Source organism: Coregonus clupeaformis, chromosome 10, assembly GCF_020615455.1.
Source record: "Coregonus clupeaformis isolate EN_2021a chromosome 10, ASM2061545v1, whole genome shotgun sequence".
NCBI lineage: Eukaryota > Metazoa > Chordata > Actinopteri > Salmoniformes > Salmonidae > Coregonus > Coregonus clupeaformis.
Window position 1 is genome coordinate 8,148,078 of NC_059201.1, and position 23,751 is coordinate 8,171,828.

The 23,751-nt window shown below is 41.3% G+C and overlaps 1 protein-coding gene across 2 annotated transcripts in view; it reads right to left on the reverse strand.

The window, feature by feature from the left end:
* Nucleotides 1–5,241: 5,241 nt before the first annotated feature.
* LOC121574916 (synaptotagmin-2-like) overlaps nucleotides 5,242–23,751 on the reverse strand; it is a 40,483-nt gene continuing 21,973 nt past the window's right edge. The window contains exons 2-9 of one of the 2 annotated variants that reach the window (XM_041887603.2): nucleotides 16,028–16,258; nucleotides 15,700–15,860; nucleotides 12,085–12,207; nucleotides 9,711–9,878; nucleotides 7,659–7,826; nucleotides 7,313–7,430; nucleotides 6,176–6,309; nucleotides 5,242–5,704 (exon numbers count right to left, since the gene is read on the reverse strand). In XM_041887603.2, coding sequence (XP_041743537.1) covers nucleotides 5,489–5,704; nucleotides 6,176–6,309; nucleotides 7,313–7,430; nucleotides 7,659–7,826; nucleotides 9,711–9,878; nucleotides 12,085–12,207; nucleotides 15,700–15,860; nucleotides 16,028–16,229 — 1,290 coding nt within the window. In that variant the 5' untranslated portion in view covers nucleotides 16,230–16,258 and the 3' untranslated portion in view covers nucleotides 5,242–5,488. Of the gene's footprint in view, nucleotides 5,705–6,175; nucleotides 6,310–7,312; nucleotides 7,431–7,658; nucleotides 7,827–9,710; nucleotides 9,879–12,084; nucleotides 12,214–15,699; nucleotides 15,861–16,027; nucleotides 16,259–23,751 lie in introns of both variants that reach the window. The other variant, XM_041887602.2, reaches the window with a different exon arrangement.

Sequence of the window (23,751 nt, forward strand, 5' to 3'; positions counted from 1 at the left end):
TGCGTTCATCCACCTCTGGCCTGCTGGCTCCCCTACCTCTGCTGAAGCACAGTTCCCGCTCAGCCCAGTCAAAACTGTTCGCTGCTCTGGCACCCCAATGGTGGAACAAGCTCCCTCACAACGCCAGGACAGCGGAGTCACTCACCACCTTCCGGAGACATTTGAAACCCCACCTCTTTAAGGAACACCTGGGATAGGATAAAGTAATCCTTCTAACCCCCCCCTTACCCCACCAAAAAAAAAAAAATAAAAAAAAAAAAAATTGTAAAGTGGTTATCCCACTGGCTATAAGGTGAATGCACCAATTTGTAAGTCGCTCTGGATAAGAGCGTCTGCTAAATGACGTAAATGTAAATGTAAATGTACCCACACCAACAACAACACCACGCCCACCACCCCCTCACCAACACCACGCCCACCACCCCCTCACCAACACCAACACCACCCCCAACAATACCAACACCACCCCCACCCACACCAACAACAACACCGATAGTCTTCACACGCAGTTTGCATATTTGCACATTTTTTAAATGTATTTATGAATTGCTATAATGCATAATAATATCATCACAGCACATAATAATACCGTATGAATGTCTGCAAAGGTTTAATCTATAAACTGGTGTAACAGTTTATATATTATGATGTTTTGTATCACTATGTTACATTTGAAATGTTTTTTACTACATCACATGAACAGTCTCCTACCCCTTGTATAAGTTATTTATAAAGATGTTCTATGCTGCAATCCAACGCAATCTCTTGTATCCAGTGTCATCAACTGGTCATGTGTGGTAATGCATCTTACTGCAGAGGCCTACAGTATATACTGTAACATGAATGAGAATCAGGATTGGTACACATTTGTAAGCGTTATAGATTATATAGATTGTTATACGTATAGTTTAAATGAAGTAGTGAACTTGAAAAAGTACTTGAAAAAATACATTGTTTACAAACCACGCAAGAGAAGCATACTTAAAATACCTTTATTTCCTACGATTACTATGGTAACGTATACTGTAGATACGTCTGTGGAGACTCAATGTTTAGGTTCCCTTGAGATTCTTAATATCACATTGACTGATATATGAATACAAGAGCTGGAGGAGTTGGAGTCTTTTTGCTGGACAACAACATGTTCCTTGGTAGGGAAATACATCATGCAATCCACACAACTACTGACACACATACACACACCTCTACAACGAGACAAAAAACTATAATCAAGTTCAAACATTTCCCTTGTCCATGTTGTTGAGTAGTATAGAAAGGAGTGAGGAGAGGAGAGGAGGGATTATGGAGGAGGGGAGGAGGGAGTGAGAAGAGGAGGGATTATGGAGGAGGAGAGGAGGGAGTGAGTAGGAGGAGAGGAGGGAGTGAGTAGGAGGAGAGGAGGGAGTGAGTAGGAGGAGAGGAGGGAGTGAGTAGGAGGAGAGGAGGGAATGAGTAGGAGGAGAGGAGGGAGTGAGTAGGAGGAGTGGAGGGAGTGAGGAGGAGCGGCAGAGGGGAACAGTTCTTTGGAATTCTTGTAGTATGGTGGCCATGGAGGATCAAAACGCTATGCATAAAGAGGAACCATTTTTCTTTTTCAAGCAGCAAGGTGGGCAGTATTGCATTGCGAATGTAGTTCTGCGCTGTTTGGGTCCGCCCCGTGCTCAAAACAGTTCCATAGACCAGGAAGACTGAGATCTTGTTGCCTGCATTACAGCAATTTGACCCACTCAGTTTCTGTTGTTCACAGAGGAAACTTTAGAAGAACACAGACGCTATTGGTCTTATTGTAAATTGGAAACATTTAAAGCAGAATGATAAGTGGCTGCTCGACACAAGAAACACAAGTGACACACGACCAATCTATGAAACGATCATGAACCAATCCAAGTATACTCAATAGGAGGGATCGGAAAAAACAAGTCAGGGAGTAACAGTATTCATTTATCACCACAATTATACTCATATTCTGAGTAATAATTGCCATACTGGAATAGAGGTTATACTGAATGGTTCGTACAAATCAGATCTATAGGCATATTTGCAGTCGGAGTATTGAGAGCATAAGTGCTGTGACATGGGAAAACTAGCTAACGTAATATTGCAATAGACTGACATGCTGTCACTATTTTGCTGCTATAGGCTCTTTACGCGAACATTTAAAAAACAAACATTGTTTTGCATTCCATGTACAAATTCTACGAATGACTGAATGTTCATTTAAACTCTTTCGAACATAAGTATGTATATGATCATCACAAAAAGCCAAGCAGTCATATCATTTCATAAATACAGAGGCATGTACATCTTACAATATCAACTTAAAGTCATGCCAATAATGTTGCTAAACATTAGCACTATCATACTATTAAGTACATATTTATATAAGCAAAGCATGCATTATATAATGTGAGGTGAAATTCCAACAGAGCTGATTCTGGTGACGACAGATGAACAAAAATAATATAGTTAACATTTTAATATCCATATTCAGTAGATCATTTATAACCTGTTCTATCACAGGAAAGTGAGCAAGTCTGAATCAGCTGCTCTGTTAATTTCTCTATAAGGTTTTTAAATGAGTAGTAATATGCCTTTGCTCAGAGTATAGAAACTTAAGAGGTGTTTTTAGGCTTAGTTACTAACCTCACAGATGAGCTCCAATGTGCTCAAGTTTTATGGCTTTACTTCTTATGTTAATCAACATACAAAAAAAATACCTGTTTAACTGTTATGTTAAGCAACGATGCCAGTGAATGACAGCAAGCAGAGGACGTCTCAGGGTACACATATGGAGAGAGTTATTGAAAGGGGGCTACAAGTCCATGCTTTGGCTCCTATACAGCGAGCTATGTCTGATAACATGAACCTGGGACTAAACAGTCTAACGTTAAGTACGGTCTAGTACTTGGATTTACATTTGTGTAGTACCATAATCTGACTTAGTAGTGGGACACAACAGATACAAATTATTTTTTGATAAGGTGGTGACTACCACCTATGGCAGGATACATGAAGGAAACACTTACGGTACTCATAATTAGAAAAGCAATGGAGCTAGTAAATGTTCTCCTTTTGCAATAAATACACAATAAATCCTGGCCATCAAAGACCATGCACACATACGAGTGAAAGCAGGAAATGTAAGTAATATTGCATTTTGACTTGTAGCCCCAGCATATAATAATATATTTAGGGTTGTCCACAGTAGACGGATAGAAAGGGTAGTAGAATGAACAAATACTAAAAACAAGCATGCAGCATTATGGTATGCTAAATGAATATCCACACCAAAAAAAAAAATACAAAAAATAAGCAACACTGTTGAATTTCAGGCAAGAATATAGCCTGTAAAACAACATATACTATGCAGACATACATTCAGTCCCATTATACCCTTAAGGGAAAATACATCAAATGTGCAGTCAGTGCATATTTTCTCTCCATTTTATTATCCAAATGACATTAGACACAAACGCACATACACACTAATTCTGGTTCCTCTTTAAAACATGCTGCTATTTACAACATTTCAAAGATACACGCTGTATTAACACATTTGCTCAATGTATAATGTTTACAGCAGGACAAGAGGGAGGGGGCCAAAACTACATATCAATGGACTTATTAGTATGCCAACGTTCACCCTCTTTTCAGTTTGATCACCTTATACACCATGGCCTCCTGGACATCAAAATCACAGGATGTCTGAACGAACAACGCCCTTGGGAAAAACAGGTTTGAATAAACAGCGGACAATACCACAATGTTTCCGGACTTTGGCCTCTTACAGAAAGGGTTACATACTAAGCAGGTTGCTGATGAGTGCATGGTGCAAAAGTCAAAGCTAACGACATGAAGAGAAGCACAAAGTAGAAATCATGCTTACTTTACTCCCATTTGTTTCAAGCAAATGCTGCATTTCCGGTTGCTTGATGATGACTTTTTCATCAGTACAATGTGAACATCCAAGAATTGAATGTATACCCACACCACTAAAGTCATCCTCAGCAGAGAGAAATAGACTTTGGGCCTTCATGCAAACATACATTTTAACTGAGAAAACATCCACTCCAGTATGTTTGTGTCAGTCATTTCAGAGATGCAGATTGCTTTACAATTCACAGGCAGTGGCTGTAACAAGCATATGGTCCCATCTTATAACATACACCCCTTTCATCTCGATAGCACTAATGCCAAAAATGTATTCACAATAGCGTACAGGGTGCAATGTTGTCTTAGTAGAATATGATTAATAACTTTTCTTTATTTTCTTGAACATACATCCTCAACATTTTGTATCTTTGACTTAAAATAGTAAAAGGTCAAATGTGTTTTCAACACATGCTATTAGTAGTAAACATCTCATCACTAACAAAGCATAGTCGTCATGGTTTTGGATGACAGCGATAATTCTTCAATCGTCTTTACTTTGGACATGGATAAGTAATCACTTTTACATCCAAGTGGTCAAAGTAGGTCTGCAGCACATTTGCAGTTTCCTTGGACTGTGTCATTATGACATTTGCCAGATTTACAGTTTCCCTCAGCACACTCTAAGTTGAGAGCCTAAAGGCACCCATGAATTCCTCCCAGTCTGTGTATCACACTGAAAACACTGGAAGCTGTACTGACCCTGTCCATAACGGCATAGAAGTTAATCGTGTTTGATTAACTGCAAAGCCAAATGTCATTTTTGCCACAATATGTCTCTCTCTCATATGTATGGGTATACATACAATAATAATAATAATAATAATAATAATAATAATAATAATAATAATAATAATAATAATAATAATAATAATAATAATAATAATAATAATAATAATAATGAAATTGGAACAAAAAACATTGCATTGTGAAGTTCTTCCAGAAAGACATTCTGGAATGGATTGCTGCATTGTATTACCTTAATACCTACCATCTCACCTAAACCCTTTCCATTAGTAGACTTAAAACTGTTCTGTGTGAGAAATGTCCCAATACTAATCTCTACTGCAAGATATGGCACACTGATGGGTTGAGAACAAGATATATGCTATTGGGAATCGGTATGGCATGGTTTATGTAGTGCAGTGAGATCACAAGTAAAGCATGCATAATGTTCTATAAACTAAATGAAGAAGCTATAACCAGCATCATATTCTTTGAGTCCAAACTTTCATTGTCAGCATCTAAGCATCTGTTCCTAAAAAGCATGTTCAAATGAAACACAGATACATTTATCAATCAATCAATCAATTTATCGCTCAATCTCCCTCTTCTCACTATACACTAAATACGTGAAATGCTATGGTGTTGTTTATGTTCTTCGATTTAACTATGAATAAGCTGATATTCTAGATCTTTCATTTTTTTTGTTGTTCAGTGTTTCAAGTAGACATGACAGAATCATGTGTAAGTCATGAATTTCATGCAGTGTAGGACGATTGGGGAGGGAGGGTTTCTGAGTTAGTTGGTTAGTTGGTAATCAATTGGACAAGTTAAGTTACTTTTTTGCATTTAATCCTGCCAATGCTGCATCTATATCCTCCTCCTGTTGTAGTGGGTGCCACTGGGCAATGGGACGCCTGGGGTTAGAGAGCATGTCAGACCAATGCTTCAGACCAGGGCCCGTCGCCTTGCTGCCCACAAATATCTTCCCAATGGCGTCATTCTTGCCAATCTTGTCATAATCAAACACTGTCACCACCACCAATATTTTCTAAAGAGGAAAGAGAGAAAAACATGTATATATGTAGTAGATTGTACATGTGTGCGCTCACATAATCACATAGCCATTCATATGCATACAGTAGGTATTAAACTACTAGGGCTTAAAGGAAAACACCACTCAAAAACTGTCTATAGGTGTTTGTTTCATTAGTCCACTGTTTATACAGTTCCAAAATGATAGTCGCATCATAGTGTGACCACTTTCTGTATTTTGAAGGTTCTATATCTTGAAAACTTGATTGCTGACAAGCAAAAACATTTTTTGGAACTGTATCAACAGTGGACCAATGAAAGAAACACCAAAATATAGTTTTTGAGTGTTATTTTCCTTAAAAATTCCAATGAATTGTATTGATTTTCTTTCATGGTTGAATTTCTGTAAAGCATCAAAGCATAGCGAAAATTGAAATGTGGTTGTAGGTCTAGAGAAAAAGGAAAAATAGCAGCAAAGTGTATGTACCTGCATCATGTCCATTGGGATCTCAAAGCTGAAGGACTCGTTGTAGTACGGATTCAGAGTGTTCTTCTTCACAGTGGTCTTCTTCTTCTTCAGTTTCTTGCCTCCCTGCAGCAACGCGATCTTCACATAGGGATCTGCAAAGAAAGAAAAACAGATATTCAATCTCTCATTTCATGTTTTAAATGCATCACTTCGACAGAGCAAACATGTGACGTGATGTGAGTTGCTTGCTAATTAGAAAAATAATTCAGAGAGCTCATTAATGTAACATACAGTAATACAATGTCTGCAAATAAATCAGAGATTCTGCATCACTGAGCTGTTTAATTAATGGCAGATTGACATGCCTGATTGGTTGGAAATGATCTACTGTTATGTCCAGTGGTTTGCCCTACCAGACAGTCCACCCACAAGTTGTTTTAACAGCAGACAAACTATACATTTTTAGTACTAAAATAGGGTTCTTTGATTTGTGACCAGGGCGGCACCCTTATTGGGGCTTTGTAGACTCCTTTCTTGAAGGTGCTATATAGAAGTTAAAAATAACCAATTATTTCATGAGATGGTTCTGAATAGCACCATAAACATTTCACTTCTGTAACAGTTATCTACGAGTAATTGGTATATGATATGTATGATGATGAAGATATTCAGTTTTTAACATTGTTATGCTACTGTGTTGTAATATGGGGTTGATCATGCTTAATTACTCTCACCTGGGAGTTGTATCAACCTGACTCAACCATGTCAAATGATGAAGTTAGTCCAAAAATATAAACTCGCATATACTTGCAGACCCTTCTCACTGATGGTATCGGACTAGCCACCTCAACAGAACCCATGAACATAAACACAGACACAAGACAGGTAGAATAAAACAACAAAATCATAGATACCACACAGTAAGTGAAATAATGCAACATAAAGAACAGGAATTCATAATTACCCACAACCATCTAGCGAAGGACTGCTTCAACATTGTAAAGAACAATTTGGAAGGGGAGGGTTCTATATAGAGAATGGTTCTTTGAGAAGACATGGTTCTACATAGAACCATCACTCACTGCAAAGAACCTTTCAAGAACCCTTTAAGAATCTCAAGAGTAAACTGTACGTCCAGTGGAAGTCTTAACGTACCAGACAGTCCACCCACGTCCATCTTCTTGAGGTTCTTTGCCTCCAGGATACAGACAGTGAGTTTGCCAGCGGTGGGCACGTAACGGAGAGAGATACAGATGTCTCCCAGCTTCTCAGGCTGCATGGAGATTAAGGATAGAGAGAGGGCAAGCACAGAGAGAGCAACGACACAGAGAGGGAAAGATAGGCAAAAAATGCATATTACAATTGTCAGAGCTTGGCTGTTGTTAATTCTGATGGGGCAACGCTCCCGTCCAACGATTAGCTTAGTTAGATAGATTCACAGAAAGATCAATCAATAAATTATGACTAGCATAAATAGGTTGTGTTTCTTTTCAGAGCATACCTCCTCTTTGTCTGCACTCTCCAGGTCCTTCCATTCTTCGATGGGCTGTCCCAGGTCAATGGTGTTCATGGGGATCCTCACCTCTCCAATGATGTCATGCTTGGAGAATCGGTCGTAGTCAAAGACTGACATCACCAGGGTTTTCCCACCGAGCTCATCATACGGTAACTGATGAAGGAACACATCAACAACAACAACAACAACACCACAACACAACAACAACACAACTTGATTGTTAAATCTGATTGTAAAACCACATGTCCCTGCTGTATGCTATTTGACTTTGTTCATATTGATGAAAAAAAAAAGCTTAAGAAATATACATGTTACTTGGTGACATGGGCTGCTGATATATCAGTAATACGGCACAATGTCAGCCAACATACATACAGAGTTTTACAACACAGAATAGGACATGCAGAAAATGGGTTAGGCTGAATTCTAATGTGTAGCTTTGTTTTTACTCAGGAAACATCTAAGGAGAGATTTATTCAGCTCTAAAGCACTAAAGCATAATTAGTGTATCTAATATGGGTTCTGTTGATTCACTCCAGCCCTTGCAGACCTGGGGCTCTATTTTAACAAACCTTACGCAATGGTAAATCAACAAAATAATTCACCATGTCAATGGATTTAGGTTAAAAGTTCTGCTGACAAAAAGACAACAATGTTGATTCAACCAGTTTTTTCCCAGTGGGATGTCTTTACGCAAATAACAAATTCTAGGCTCCCGTAAATTGTAGTGTATGTGTGAGGAACGTTCTCAATAAGCAAGATATAGCCTAGGCCTACCGTTGATATGGTGTTATAGGACTGACTAATTTGAATATGTTTGGAGGAGCGCGTCTTTGATAACGGGACAAGAGGCTCTCTTTGGAAATGGGGATGGATGCAAGCTGAATGGAGTATGCACTGCAGGTAGGCCTATGTGAATTCTGAATAATGCAAAATATGACGGCAAAAGTCTCACAAGTAGACCATTTAGAAACATTTTATGGATAGGCTACTTGGCTAATGCATGGCCAGGATAGGAAAGACACCAGACGCATTTTTGTTGAACCAGCTTTGGTTATGGTAAGTGTAGCCTACTGAGAGGCTTGTTTTTCAATAAAATGAAACAGACCTCAGATATTACCACCCCTCTCACCTCAGCGCAAGCGAGCTCACATAAGACAGGAAATTACCGATCCTGGCTTAAGGGTTGGAATATAGCAGAGCGCTGGCTTTACAGGTCGAAATTGCTAACAAATGTATAATACACTAAAGCAGGTCTAAACATTCAATGTATTTTCCTGTGGTAAAGGGTCTCAATGATAAATATATATAAAACAAATACATTCTAAAGGCATGCATCTGATTTCATATACTGTAAATTCCAAACTGTTCATGGATGGTCTCTACTCTACCTAGGTCCAATAATACAGATTTGTATCTTCATTCTAGGTCTCTAAATGACTGTTATGCTGAGAGAATAGACAATAGTGTTCTTAACTATGGTGGTAAGTTTGCAGAGTGCTTTCACATTGACCCTGAGAGGCTTATTCAGTCTCCATGGACCTCATTGAGTAGTACAGGAAGCTGCAGTTAGTACACAGGCAAGAGGGTACATAGCAGGCAGGCAGGCAGGCATGGCAGGCAGGCAGGCAGGCAGGCAGGCAGGCAGGCAGGCAGGCAGGCAGGCATGGCAGGCAGGCAGGCAGGCAGGCAGGCAGGCAGGCAGGCAGGCAGGCAGGCAGGCAGGCAGGCAGGCAGGCAGGCATGGCAGGCCAGCACTGCTCTACACTATGCCGTGACCACAACAAGAACACATACTGTGACTTCATAATGAAAAAGAAATGTAGGCAACAACCACAAAGTCTTATACCATGTAGCTTCTTATGTCTGATTCTTTTACAAAAACTGTTACATTAGATTTAGCTTGAGACTCCGCTGTCCTAGCCAGACACAATATTTTTCAGCATTTTAGTTTGGCAGGATGATTGATACCTTTTTATGTTCCAAATAACTTCTGTGCAAGTACAGTCCTGGTTTAGAAACTGTGTTATGACTTACCTTGAAAACAAATGACTCATTGAAGACAGGGTTCAGGTTTTTCTTTTGAACCTTGGTGTCAAACTTCTTCTTCTTGTCTGGGAGGACGAAGACCTTGACGTACGGGTCAGAGGTTCCTCCGCTGTCCATGGAGATAAGATCAGCAGCTTGGAGGATTCCCACAGTCAGCTGTGAGGGGTGGGGCAGAGCGGACAGGGGTCAGAGACAGCATTGAGACAAACCAACCATATCAGGTGATAAAACAACATGCATTAATCTATTAATGTGTGCTTCCTGTCACTGCTGCAGAAAAAAATGCTGCAGCCTTGTTACATAAACTTGTGGCCTGTTGGCTGACAACCAAAAGCTCCAACAACAATCACCACAGCCCCTTTAGATGACCAAGATTAGATACAAGCTATCCACACTAGAGCTGCCAAATGTATTTGCTGCAATGTCATCAGAAAGTCACAGAATATCATGTTACAGTAGTTCTGCATATCTGAAAAAGAGGTACTTGTGCCAAGTATCATTATGCTCTGAATGACAGAGAGATTAATTATTTTTAAGGTACAGTAATTGATTCAGTTAGAAAGAAAGGACCTGCTTTAATGTACATTTTCATCTCAAGCCCTGATCCTGCGTCAGCGACTCCAAGCCCTGATCCTGCGTCAGCGACTCCAAGCCCTGATTCTGTGTCAGCGACTCCAAGCCCTGGTCCTGCGTCAGTGACTCCAAGCCCTGGTCCTGCGTCAGCGACTCCAAGCCCTGATCCTGCGTCAGCGACTCCAAGCCCTGATCCTGCGTCAGCGACTCCAAGCCCTGATCCTGCGTCAGCGACTCCAAGCCCTGATCCTGCGTCAGCGACTCCAAGCCCTGATCCTGCGTCAGCGACTCCAAGCCCTGATCCTGCATCAGCGACTCCAAGCCCTGATCCTGCGTCAGTATCTCATGAGGGACTTCCTTGTTTCAGAATGACTCTGCATTTTCACTCCTCTTGGACTTATGTCACTGTAACACTGACTCTACCCATTCATTCACAAAGATGCTGAATATACTAGAGAAACCCTCTCATTCCCATAACCCTGATCTGGATTCACTACTCTCTTGAATATTTTTATTCATCAATCCTAAATCCAGCAATTGTCAGCTGTCACTCCCCAAAAGTGTCGGTGCGCAATTCTGCTGATGTTTTTACAGAGCAGCAGTTTTTTTTTGCAAAGCTTATATAAGAATTTGCCCTGAATTAATTGGACAGCTCAATAGCCGCTTTTACTCTCAGAACCGACACGTCACGAAGAAATCAACGAAGAATATGATAAGCTGAACATCTAGCGTGACTGGCCTTAACCCATCTTCAGGATGAGGAACACATCTTCAAACAGCACTTTGCTTCTCTGTCAAAAAGGACCACATTCAGCAACTGAGAAAATATTAAAAAATCAACTGACACATCATCCTCACACGTATAAACCCTCAACCTCTCAAGGGTTTATGTTGATAAAAGATGTTTGTTTGTTCAAGGTACTTTGAGGGGATGTGGGCATGCTATTTGGAGCATACCCACAAGGGTCCCACCATGCCCACTGGTTTGTACTCAACAATACCAAAGCTGAGCTCAGTAAACACACACTAATTTCTAGATGGATGACTCACCACCAGGTCCACCACTCTACTCTCTGGGTATCCATAAATCTGTCAATTAGACTAACTATGCCTTTAACTTCTAGAAGTTGATAGGGATGGGTATGGAGTACTCGAACGGACATCAAAACTCAATCTTTAACCATAGATCACATACTAGGCATATGTAGGTGCAGCAATCTCGCATCACATCTTTTGCCGCTGCAAAGCGTCGCTGTGACCTCGCCAAAGCCGAGCAGGTAACACAGCTCATTACGGTTTCAATGAATGATTCAAATCATTAAAAAAAAAACTGAATATATAATGGGGCTATTTGATTTAAGTTGATATTTAATTAGTCAACTTACCTTTAGTAGTCCTTTTGATTCCTAACATAAGACTTCTAAAAGCAAGCACCACTGCTGAGGTTACCCTTTTTGAAGATTGTGTTCCACGATATAATATAACTAGTTGATATTACGGTTTCAGTAAACAAATCTTAAAATGTCACTTGACTGAATATATGGTGCAATTTAGCCATTAGGATGTGTTATTTTAAATGGTTATGATAAATGCACTGTTGGCATATAGATAAATGTGCACATATTTTTTCTCATCCCTAGAAGTTGATGGAGTCTTACTGACAATGCTGCAAATATTGTAATACGGTAAAACAGTCTAATACAGGTTTTGCTGAGCAGTAAAACAGTCTAATACAGGTTTTGCTGAGCAGTGCCTACAATGACTAAAAGGGGAAATATCAGCCACTGACCTTACTGTCTTGGAAGTCATAGTCCAGCGAGTACTGCAGCTTGCCAAGCTTCTCCTCCTCCTTCTCCTCCTCCTCTTTCTCCTCCTCCGTCAGGCCTGTCTCGCCTTCATCATCGTCGTCGTCCTGTTTCTGCAGTGGAACACAGGACACAGGGATCAGAGTTCAGGGGTCAGGGGTTAGCTGTAGGAGCCAGAAGGAGGGTGTCCCAGCCCACCCACCACAGACAGCATGCCACAGACAGACAGTGGACGTCCAGGAGGCTTGTGTTGTGTTGCTTTGCGCTGCGTAGCACCAGGGTTTGTTGCGTTGCCTTGCATTGCCTTGCATTGCATAGCACCGGGACCTGCTTGTTTTTGCTCCCGCTTACCTGCTCCTCACCTGGTGGCATAGTGGAATACCATCCTGTCTCTAATGCAACCAGGGACTCAGGAATGATATGTTCTAGCTAATGACTTGAATTCAAAATTTCTTTGGTGACACAATTGTTTTAACCGGTCTTTTACATCTTACCCCAAATTCCCAAGGAACTAGCTAACTGATCCTCCAAAAGCAGGGCCTGTATAATCATACTTGCTTCCTTTTTATTCCATGAATGTGTCACCAAGGAATGTTCCTCTCAAGTCAGGTCACCATTTTTCCAGCCAAATGGTAGCTACAGGATTAAAGGGCATAGCCAGCTATTTGCATAATGTAGAAGCAGTATTTCAGTTCGATAACAGCCAGTTATGGTAACCCCTGTTTCTGACATGTTCAAGTTTACGTGACTATTTCATCTGAAAAACTGTTTTATTTTTTTATTCTCATTCTCACTCTTCATTGAGTGACAAAGTAATTGGGGTGCAGATGAAAAATCTTCATTGATTGGTCATGCGGTTATCATTGTCGTCATCATGTTCCACAAACAACCAACCATGCCCTTTTTCACATGCAGATATTAATAGTGTCATTCGTGGGTTGCGTTTAAACTATGTCCAATACGTTTCATATTGGGGTGAGTTTGGCATCACACTGTCTCATCATGAGCGATACGTTATTTCAATCATTTTTAGTTTTCTCTCAGGGTTTTATGGAGCAGACCATAGCTTTCTCATTTAAATTCTCAAGCCATAATTGCAAAACATGTTAGAAAAGCAAAGAAGCTACGATTTTCATTCCATGAAACCCCCCCTCATCATCATCATCATCATCTGCCCATGGGCCAGAGAGCATCACCGCGATCCTTCCACCTACCGTAGATCAGGGGTCCATCACAGTCAAGAAACACGATGCACACATAAGAGACAGAGTGAAGAGGAGGAGAGCAGAGGAAGAGGTTTGAACTTACGACACACCAGAAAAACAAACCAAACCACCGGCAAAACACGATGAAAAACGACACAGTGATTGTCTGTTCATTAAAAACATAATTACAAAAAGTCCTACTTCCAGGACAATCTTTCACCATGTGGAGACAATTAATTGTTTTAATTAACTGTTACTGGTGCATGGGGCCCTCTTAATGATATCGGACACATTCAGCCTGGAATTAAGCAGGAGCACTTTTCACAGTCCTCCCCCGTTTATTTTGCTCTGTCTGAGATACGGCTCCTCTGATCCATGGGTATCATGTCTATTATCCTTAAGCACGGAGGCCAGCTTACCCTAGCAGTCATCCGCTAATTGGAATGCCACAAAAGACAGGGCTTCATTACCTTCTCTACCCATTATCCAACCCATCCCTGGTCACTTTCCCATAACAAATGTGTCATTTTTCACTGTATGTCACAATGAAGTACAGCACACAGTTTAAAACGACAACAACAACCACATCAAGAGAGGACAACAGAGAGGATAGGAGGTTATCGATATGTCTCCCTAAGTCTGGTCTAAGTGCTGCCAATGAAAGATCAAAGGTTGTTATTGATACACCAAGGGATGCATAAAGAGCATTTGTTGTTGGTCAAATCTATATACAGATGTTAGATCTTAATTTGATCACTCTTTTGTTGCTGAGAATTCACAGAAAACCCACACTAACACACAGTTATATTAACAGTATTGCACTTTTCATGTAGCCTACCTTTGGCCTAACCACTGATCAAGCAACATTATGAACTAAACATTCAAATTATGTTGCTGCAATTACACTATACAGTATATACAAAAGTATGTGGACATCCCTTCAAGTTAGTGGATTTGGCAATTTCAGCCACACCTGTTGCTGACAGGTGTATAAAATCGAGCACACAGCCATGCAATCTCCATAGACAAACATTGGCAGTAGAATGGCCCGTACTGAAGAGCTCAGTGACTTTCAACGTGGCACCGTCATAGGATGCCACCTTTCCAACAAGTCAGTTCGTCAAATTTCTGCCCTGCTAGAGCTGCCCCGGTCAACTGTAAGTGCTGTTATTATGAAGTGGAAACGTATAGGAGCAGCAACGGCTCAGCCGTGAAGTGGTAGGCCACGCAAGCTGACAGAACGGGACCACTGAGTGCTGAAGCGCGTAGAGCATAAAAATGGTCTGTCCTCGGTTGCAACACTCACTACCGAGTTCCAAACTGCCTCTGGAAGCAATGTCAGCACAATAAATGTTCGTCAGGAGTTTAATGAAATGGGTTTCCATGGCAGAGCAGCCGCACACAAGCCTAAGATCACCATACGCAATGCCAACGTTGGCTGAAGTGGTGTAAAACTCGAATGCATAGTGCCAACTGTAAAGTTTGGTGGAGGAGGATTAATGGTCCGGGGCTGTTTCTCATGGTTCGGGCTAGGCCCCTTAGTTCCAGTGAAGGGAAATCTTAACGCTACAGCATACAATAACATTTTAGACGATTCTGTTCTTCCAACTTTATGGCAACAGAAGGCCCTTTGCTGTTTCAGCATGACAATGCCCCCGTGCACAAAGCGAGGTCCATACAGAAATGGTTTGTCGAGATCGGTGTGGAAGAACTTGACTGGCCTGCACAGAGATCTGACCTCAACCCCAACGAACACCTTTGGGATGCAAGCCAGGCCTAATCGCCCAACATCAGTTCCCGACCTCACTAATGCTTTTGTGGCTGAATGGAATCAAGTCCCCGCTGCAATGTTCCAACATCTAGTGGAACGCCTTCCCAAAAGAGTGGAGGCTGTTATAGCAGCAAAGGGGGGACCAACTACATATTAATGGCCAAGATTTTGGAATGAGATGTTCGACGAGCAGGTGTCCACATACTTTTGGTCAGGTAGCGTATTTATCTGTTGCGATGTAGGTCTAATTAAGATCTTCCATCTTTACATATTGACCGAAACTTTACTGAGTTCGTCCAACAATATAAATGGTTGCACAGTTAATAAAACAGGTAACCTTATTGTTATAGAGGAATGGAGTGTGTTGCTTTGTAGGCTTATAATTACAGACCCTGTCTGTCAGCTATCCCGAGATTCAACCCTGTCTGTCAGCTATCCCGAGATTCATTCCTTGTCATGTTTGTCTACTTTCATCATCTAAAAATAAAAACGTAACTTATTGATTTTCATATGAGTTTTGTGTTCAATTTAAATAAGTATCCTGAGTGTGATATAAGTTATGTCTGTGGGAGCTGCATGTACTCTGTGGACTGAGTTTCTATGCGGAGCCCGAAGCACCATACCTCGTCCCCTTTCATGTTCTTCATGTTGAGGCCATCTTTTCCCTTCTTGCCCTTCTTGTTCTTCTTCTTCTTACAGCAGCACTTCTTTATAATGCAGAAGCAGCAGGTGAGGATGAGGAGGGCAGCCACCACAGCGATGGCTATGATGGCCCAGGAGGGCACTGCAACACACGGGGGGGACACCACTATGTAAACACCTCAATACAGGTTGGATTTAATTGAGCTCCTATGACATCATTCAGATTTTGGCTTCTCTGTTCCATGTACACGAGTTATGAGTCAGGGTTGGGAAAGAATGAACTATTTTGGTTAACCAGGGAAGACTTACGTGGGATCTTATCGATCTCGTTCATGAACTTGCTCTTGATCTCTTCGAACATGTCGTTCTTGGAAACTGTGCCATTGCCTGGGGGTTCAGCCACGGTGGTGGCGATGGCGACAGCTGGGGCCGCGGTCATGGTGGCGCCTGTGCCCGTGGGCTCTGGACCCACCATGGCCTCTGGCTTATTCTTGAACAAGTTCCACTTCATCCTCAATGACTAGGCCACACACACAGTCCCTGGGGCAAGTCATAGACACACAGAGAGACAGTCAGTTGTCATCACCAGCAGCACAGGCAATGAAGTGTGTAACCTTTAGTATAACGCACACAAACACACACACACACACACACCGCACAAACACACACACACACATCAAAAAGACATGTATTTCATCACTCATTACCTATCACCATACATGTATCACTATCATAAAAACATTACTTCATGGCAATGTTAGTGAATTAAAAACAGGCGTCCTTTAGAGTTTTACTTCAGAAGTTAGATTAATCCTGAACTCTCTGGCACTCCACTCCAACAGACACAATTAATTAGCTGAGTAATGGTTTGCTGCACAAAGTAACAAAATGGAGGATCTCCCAAGTGAATAAGCACTGTGACCCAACTCAATGCCTTAGCAATGTGTCAGACAGTAGAACAGCACAGTGACCAGGCTGGAGTGGTTTGTAGGGAAATGGCCTCCTTGACATTTGTCCACATCACAGACCCTGAGGATAAAAATAGTTGTGTGTAAAATGCCAGCCGGTAGACCTGCATCCTTAATGTACTATAAACTCCTAAATTGATTTAACTCAGGGATGAAACGGCTAATCTCATTTGTTTGACGAATGAGACACAGTATCTTTTAATATTACAACAATGTCAATGGAATAAAATTCTGTCAATGGGACTCAGTCCCTTGTGAAAGTCGATATTCAACATTACAGCATTACATCACGGTCTGTTAGGGATTAAATACAAATGAATGGTTGGAGTTAACACATATTCTACTTGAAGTGGAAAATGTGCTAAATAAATACTAAGGCTCCCTATCTAAAATGAGTTCTAAAGAGGACTATTTTCCATTTATGATGTGTGATCTGTTCCCTCTGAAGGAATGGCAAAGACTAAGGTGATTGTAATATATCAGTTATAATATACATATTATGTCTCCTCTGAAACAATGATCTCCACCAAATTGAAATGAGGCACTCGTGACTAAAACATCCTTCTTTCTAGATCCAAAAGGCTCCTTAACAGCTTCTACCCCCAAGCCATAAGACTGCTGAACAATTAATCAAATGGCTACCCGGACTATTTGCATTAACTCTTATTTTCATTAAAACTGCATTGTTGGTTAAGGGCTAGTAAGTAAGCATTTCACAGTAAGGTTGTATTCGGCGCATGTGATAAATACAATTTAATTTAATTTAATTTGAATCCTAATAGGATTAGCAATGTACTGTACTGAAACAATTAACTCTGTGAGAAGGTGAGCTGGAGAGGCTGATTGGGAATTATCACCTTTGGATGATTGTTAGACCAACTGCTTTAGCGCCAGCTATTGCTCACAAAAAGTTCTCAGGAGTTACCTTTTTCATTTAATGACTCATAATTACTACACACATAACAGTGAATGGCTTCTCATGTCTAATTAGGGATTATTTTTCAGTGAAAGGATATTAAAAGTCAGTCAAATGTGAGGGATGAGATCACTGTGTAAATAGAAAGGTATAACATAAAGCAAATTATTTCTGTATATTCTCATCTACCCAGCAAGGTTGGGCTCAACTCAAATTGAAGGCAGTTTTAACATTGATTTTTTTCAATTATTGAATTGTAATTTGAATTTACTTCCTGAATTGACTGCCCTGCTACCCAGATGGATGCTACGGTAACAACAGTGTTTAGCAATCTGACTGCTATCCGCAATCACCAAACACAATCATAAAGAATAAGAATGCATGAAACGCTATAGCCACACGTCTGTCTTCTTCTGGGAATCCTATAGACTACAAACAGTTGGCCAAATAAATTCTCTTCTCAGGCCTCAGCAAGCATCATATCATTCTGTGCCAGTTCTGTGTTGCTCTCAGGGGCGGCAACAGGAGGGGAGAGTAGGGAACGTTGCCCAATTACATTGAAGTCTGACAAATTATTTCCCAGAATTCCTAGCTACACTGGTGTCTCAGGGGTGACACCAGCATATGATTAACATTTACAGATCACGGTGATACTCATTGTGAGTCATACTCATCTTTGATTGGGTAGGACTAAAGCAGGGCTGAGAAATGGCACGGCAGTGTGAAAAGCGTACCTCTCACCTTGAACCAGCCCACTCAACAACGTATAGGATAAAGAGCTATTTGTTCCCACACAGCTCTGCCTCCCTATTGTATCCTTCAGGATATCTAAGCTGGAAAATGACAAAGGCCTGCTCCTCTATTCTGCACATACAGAATTGGTTGTGGATCCATGACTCACAAAATCGATAATGGCAGATGACGAGGAGAGTAGATGTGCACATCACAATAAAGAGACGTCTCTAAATCCTATTAGTCTGGTAATAGACTAACCCTATCCATCTCTCCTGACATCTACTAACACTCTCTGAGAAGTAGCTGATACAAAATACCATTATTGCAGAAGGTTGGCATACAATACTTTGACAAACAGTAAAGGAGTATTGTCAACTATTGAAAAGGGATAGAAACTGGATATATTGTAAATGAAGATATGCTTCTACTAACGTATACTGAGTGTACAAAACATTAAGAACACCTTCCTAACATTGAGTTGCTCCCCCTTTTGCCCTCAGAACAGCCTCAATTCTTCGGGGCATGGACTCTACAAGGTGTCGAAAGTGTTCCACAGGGATGCTTGTCCATGTTGATGGCAAAGTTTCCCACACTTGTGTCAAGTTGGCTGGATGTCCTTTGGGTGGTGGATCATTATTGATACACAGTGGAAACTGTTGAGCGTGAAAAACCCAGGAGCGTTGCAGTTCTTGACACACTCAAACCGATACCTCTGGCACCTACTACCATACCCTGTTCAAAGGCACTTCAATCTTTTGTCTTGCCTATTCACCTTCTGAATGGTACACATACACAATCCATGTCTCAATTGTCTCAAGGCTTGAAAATTATTCTTTAATCTGTTTCCTCCCCTTCATCTACACTGACTGAAGTTGGATTTATCAAGTGACATCAATAAGGGATCACCATGTGTACCATATTTTGCTCTAGATCAGCCAGCCAGATCACCATTTGCACTCTATTTTGCTCTAGATCAGCCAGCCAGATCACCACGTGCATTCTATTTTATATAGATTTTACCATCAAAGAAGAATGTTACCTTGTCAAACCAACAGTCTTTTGTTGTAGTGTTTGGATGTAAAGAGGTGTTTACATGCAGTTGACATATTTGTGGTTTCAGAAACGTTGTGTTAAACTGTACAGTTGTCTACCTAAGATACCAAGCATTAAGGCAATGATATACTGTATGTGCATTGTCTAAAGTGGCAACAGACAGTGAAATGATCAAGACATGGGTCAGCAGCAACAGTAAAACAGCATTCTGTCAGCGTAGTTCATAACTAGTCTGTGGCCGTGATTCAATGCAAGGCGCATTATGGCACAGACAGGTAATTTATGTTTGAGCCAACATGCGCAGCGTTTACCGTGAATGCGACCTCCGCAAATGCTGAATTATCGGCTATATAGTACGCTGCTCTATAACGTGGCTTGGCTTGAATCCAGGTCTGTGTCTTCGTAATGAAACCTCATCTGCATTGACCTATAGGCCACAAATTAATAAACTTTTCATCTCCAACAGGTGCATTGTTTAAAGTGTTCAAAAAAAACTTCAAACAGCTAAAGGCTATATGCTACCCCACTCCACAAGATGCGTTCACTTCCAGACTCCTAATGAAACATTACCGCAGAGAAACTAGTTGTTGCCGAGCAAATCAGATCCAGCTAAATTGCCTCTGTCTGATACCTTACAGCCTGCCTGAGGCCATGCTAGTCAATGGAGTTTGGGGTCGGACCAATCGAATTACTAATTGTTTGACATCACAGACAGAATGAAAATGTCTAGTAGAGACACAGCTGTTTACACTGTACTCTCTCTCATTTATTGATATATGCCAATCTTTTTTTTCTTTTTTAATTATTCTTTTTTCTTTTTTAAAAGATCTGCTTTAATGTTGCAGATAGATTATAACTTTCTAATCCTACATTTTGAATCCGGTGTCGTTTTGCGTATCAGTTCATAATCACTATGCCAATCTTAACAGATAAGGAGAATTATATGACAAATTAAAATGATTCCTGCCAAACAAATGGACATAAATGGATACTTTTAATAACAGTCATAACAGCAATTCCAACAGGCTATATTCCATCATAGTATAATAGCCCTTGTCTCACTCTCATCTTGTGTAGCGACTGTAAGGCTACAGAGACAAGAAGAGAAAGCTATCCATCCTATCTATAGCAGTGGTATGTACAGTACCTCAACCTTGCAGGTACAGCAGGGACTCTCAGCACTTAGATACCAGTTTCTACATTTCTGCAGTTCAGCTCTGGACAGCTCCACTTAGCTAGTCACAAACCTAAAGCCCCAGAAACACACCATACAAACCCAATACAAACCCCTCGAATCTTCCAATGATTTGCACATTCGTGGTTCAAATCTTCACACGACAGAAGAATCATTTGACAATCATTTGACACTCTGTATAATAAAAAACGAAATCAGTATCAAAGTTGTCCTTCAATGATCTGCATGTCCATATTCCCTGCTAGTTCTCATTAAATGATCTGCATGTCTATATTACCTGTCGGTTATCATTTCCAGGGAGGAAATGAGAGAGAGGTAGAAAGTATTACCAGTCTAATGTGATGTTCCCACTGGCTGGGTGACCCATCCAATAATCAGGCTCGTTGGGCTAACGTTTCAGTGCCGTGGTAATATCTACTTATTTCTCCCATAAGCAGAGACTGCAGTCTCTCCCCTCACTTCTCTCCACTGCAGCAGAGCAGGGCAGTTCTCTCTCTCTCTCTCTCTCTCTCTCTCTCTCTCTCTCTCTCTCTCTCTCTCTCTCTCTCTCTCTCTCTCTCTCTCTCTCTCCTGTAAAAACCTTCTCCCGCTTTTCCCACCCTCAATCACACACCTCCCTCTCTCAATTCTCTCCTCCCTCACTGTCTCTCCCTCAACATACACACACTCTCTCCAATTGTCTCTCTCTTACTCCGTCCCTCCTCATTTGTGATGCTGCTCACACTGCTGAATGCAGTATACTGTGCATCAGTCTAGCATCTGATGGCCATCGTAAATGATCAATACGTAAACCCCCTGTTTTCTGTTCTTAGGGGCTGTGGAATGAAAGAGGGATGAAAGAGGGATGAAAAGAGAGGCATGGAAGGAGAGAGAAAGAGACAAGAGGAGAAGAGTATGAGGAAGAGAGAGAGGGGGAAGAGGGAGGGAGATAGTGGTGAGGATAGAGGGAAAGAGAGAACATGTAGAGGTAAACTATTTACACTGAAGTAAATAGGGTAATACCCTTCACTCTACTGTGTATACCAATATCTCCTCTTCAATATCTCCTCTTCAATATCTCCTCTTCAATATCTCCTCTTCAATATCTCCTCTTCAGCAAATAACCATGTATAAACATTCAGTCTTCCGTCTGTAGTAGTGTTTGATATGCCATGTGAAGAGTCTAAAATCACTCCTTATTAGCCAAGAAACCCCTTCGAAATGCAGGAGACAGAATGCAGGTTTAGTGGAGAGGGATCAGCGTCTCAGAATAGGTGTGCTGATCTCGGATCAGTTTGGCCTTTTAGATCAAAATTAATAAGATTGCATGGACAGGGGGAACCTGATCCTAGATCAGCACTCCTGCTCTGAGATGCTTTACACACGGCTCCTGGTGAACATGTCCTCCTCACAACACATATCTTACATGGGAGGATTTGAAAGGTGACGACAGGATGTAACAACGATAAGGCCTTGGGGGAATCATGACAGTTATCTTGTTACAATTCACACAATATATTTAATAATGGACAGACACTAAATTATCAATTTGACATGTTATGATTAGGACACCAAGATGATTTGATTAGATGTCACAATTCGTTATTAAATTGCTATATCAAATTACAAGATCATTGAGCTACTATGTTATTGATCCAGCACGAGACCTTGTTTCATATTTCAGTAGCTGCATAGAAAAGGATATTGTAAACATGTCACCTTAACTCTGAAATCTCAAGTTGTTTAAGTGCACCTTGAGGTTATTGCCCCACAGTAAATAATAATAAGCCATTCAGCAGACGCTTTTATCCAAAGCGACTTACAGTCATGCGTGCATACATTTTTGTGTGTGGGTGGTCCCGGGGATCGAACCCACTACCTTGGCGTTACAAGCGCCGTGCTCTACCAGCTGAGGACCACAGTACATGACACGGATAGGAGTTAGTCTGCCCTACAGCATGGAGTTAGTATGCCAAGTATGTGGAGTTAGTCTGCCCCACAGTATGGAGTTAGTCTGCCCTAAAGTATGGAGTTAGTCTGCCCTACAGTATGGAGTTAGTCTGCCCTACAGCATGGAGTTAGTCTGCCCTAAAGTAAGGAGTTAGTCTGCCCTACAGTATAGAGTTAGTCTGCCCTACAGTATGGAGTTAGTCTGCCCTACAGCATGTGGAGTTAGTCTGCCCTACAGCATGTGGAGTTAGTCTGCCTTACAGTATGGAGTTGGTCTGCCCTACAGTATGGAGTTAGTGTGCCCTACAGTATGGAGTTAGTCTGCCCTACAGTATGGAGTTAGTCTGCCCTACAGTAGTGAGTTGGTCTGCCCTACAGTATGGAGTTAGTCTGCCCTACAGTATGGAGTTAGTCTGCCCTACAGTATAGAGTTAGTCTGCCCTACAGCATGTGGAGTTAGTCTGCCCTATATTATGGAGTTGGTCTGCCCTACAGTATGGAGTTAGTCTGCCCTACAGTATGGAGTTAGTCTGCCCTACAGTATGGAGTTAGTCTGACCTAAAGTATGGAGTTAGTCTGCCCTACAGCATGGAGTTAGTCTGCCCTAAAGTATGGAGTTAGTCTGCCCTACAGCATGGGGTTAGTCTGCCCTACAGCATGGAGTTAGTCTGCCCTAAAGTAAGGAGTTAGTCTGCCCTAAAATAAGTGGAGTTAATCTTGCCTACAGTATGTGAGTGTTAGTCTGCCCTACAGTATGGAGTTGGTCTGCCCTATACTATGGAGTTAGTCTCCTCTACAGTATAGTGTTAGTCTGCCCTATAGTATGTGGAGTTAGTCTGCCCTACAGTATAGTGTTAGTCTGACCTACAGTATGTGGATTTAGTCTGTTCTAAAGTATGTGGAGTTGGTCTGCCCTACAGTATGTGGAGTTGGTCTGTTCTACAGTATGTGGAGTTAGTCTGCTCTACAGTATGTGGAGTTTGTCTGCCCTATATTATGGAGTTGGTCTGCCCTATATTATGGAGTTTGTCTGCCCTACAGTATGTGTAGTTAGTCTGCTCTACAGTATGGAATTAGTCTGCACTGCAGTATGTGGCGTTGCCCCACAGTACATTACATGGATAGGAATTAGTCTACCCTACAGTATGGAGTTAGTCTGCCCTACAGTATGGAGTTAGTCGGCCCTACATTATGGAGTTAGCCTGCCCTACCGTGTGGAGTTAGTCCGATCTACATT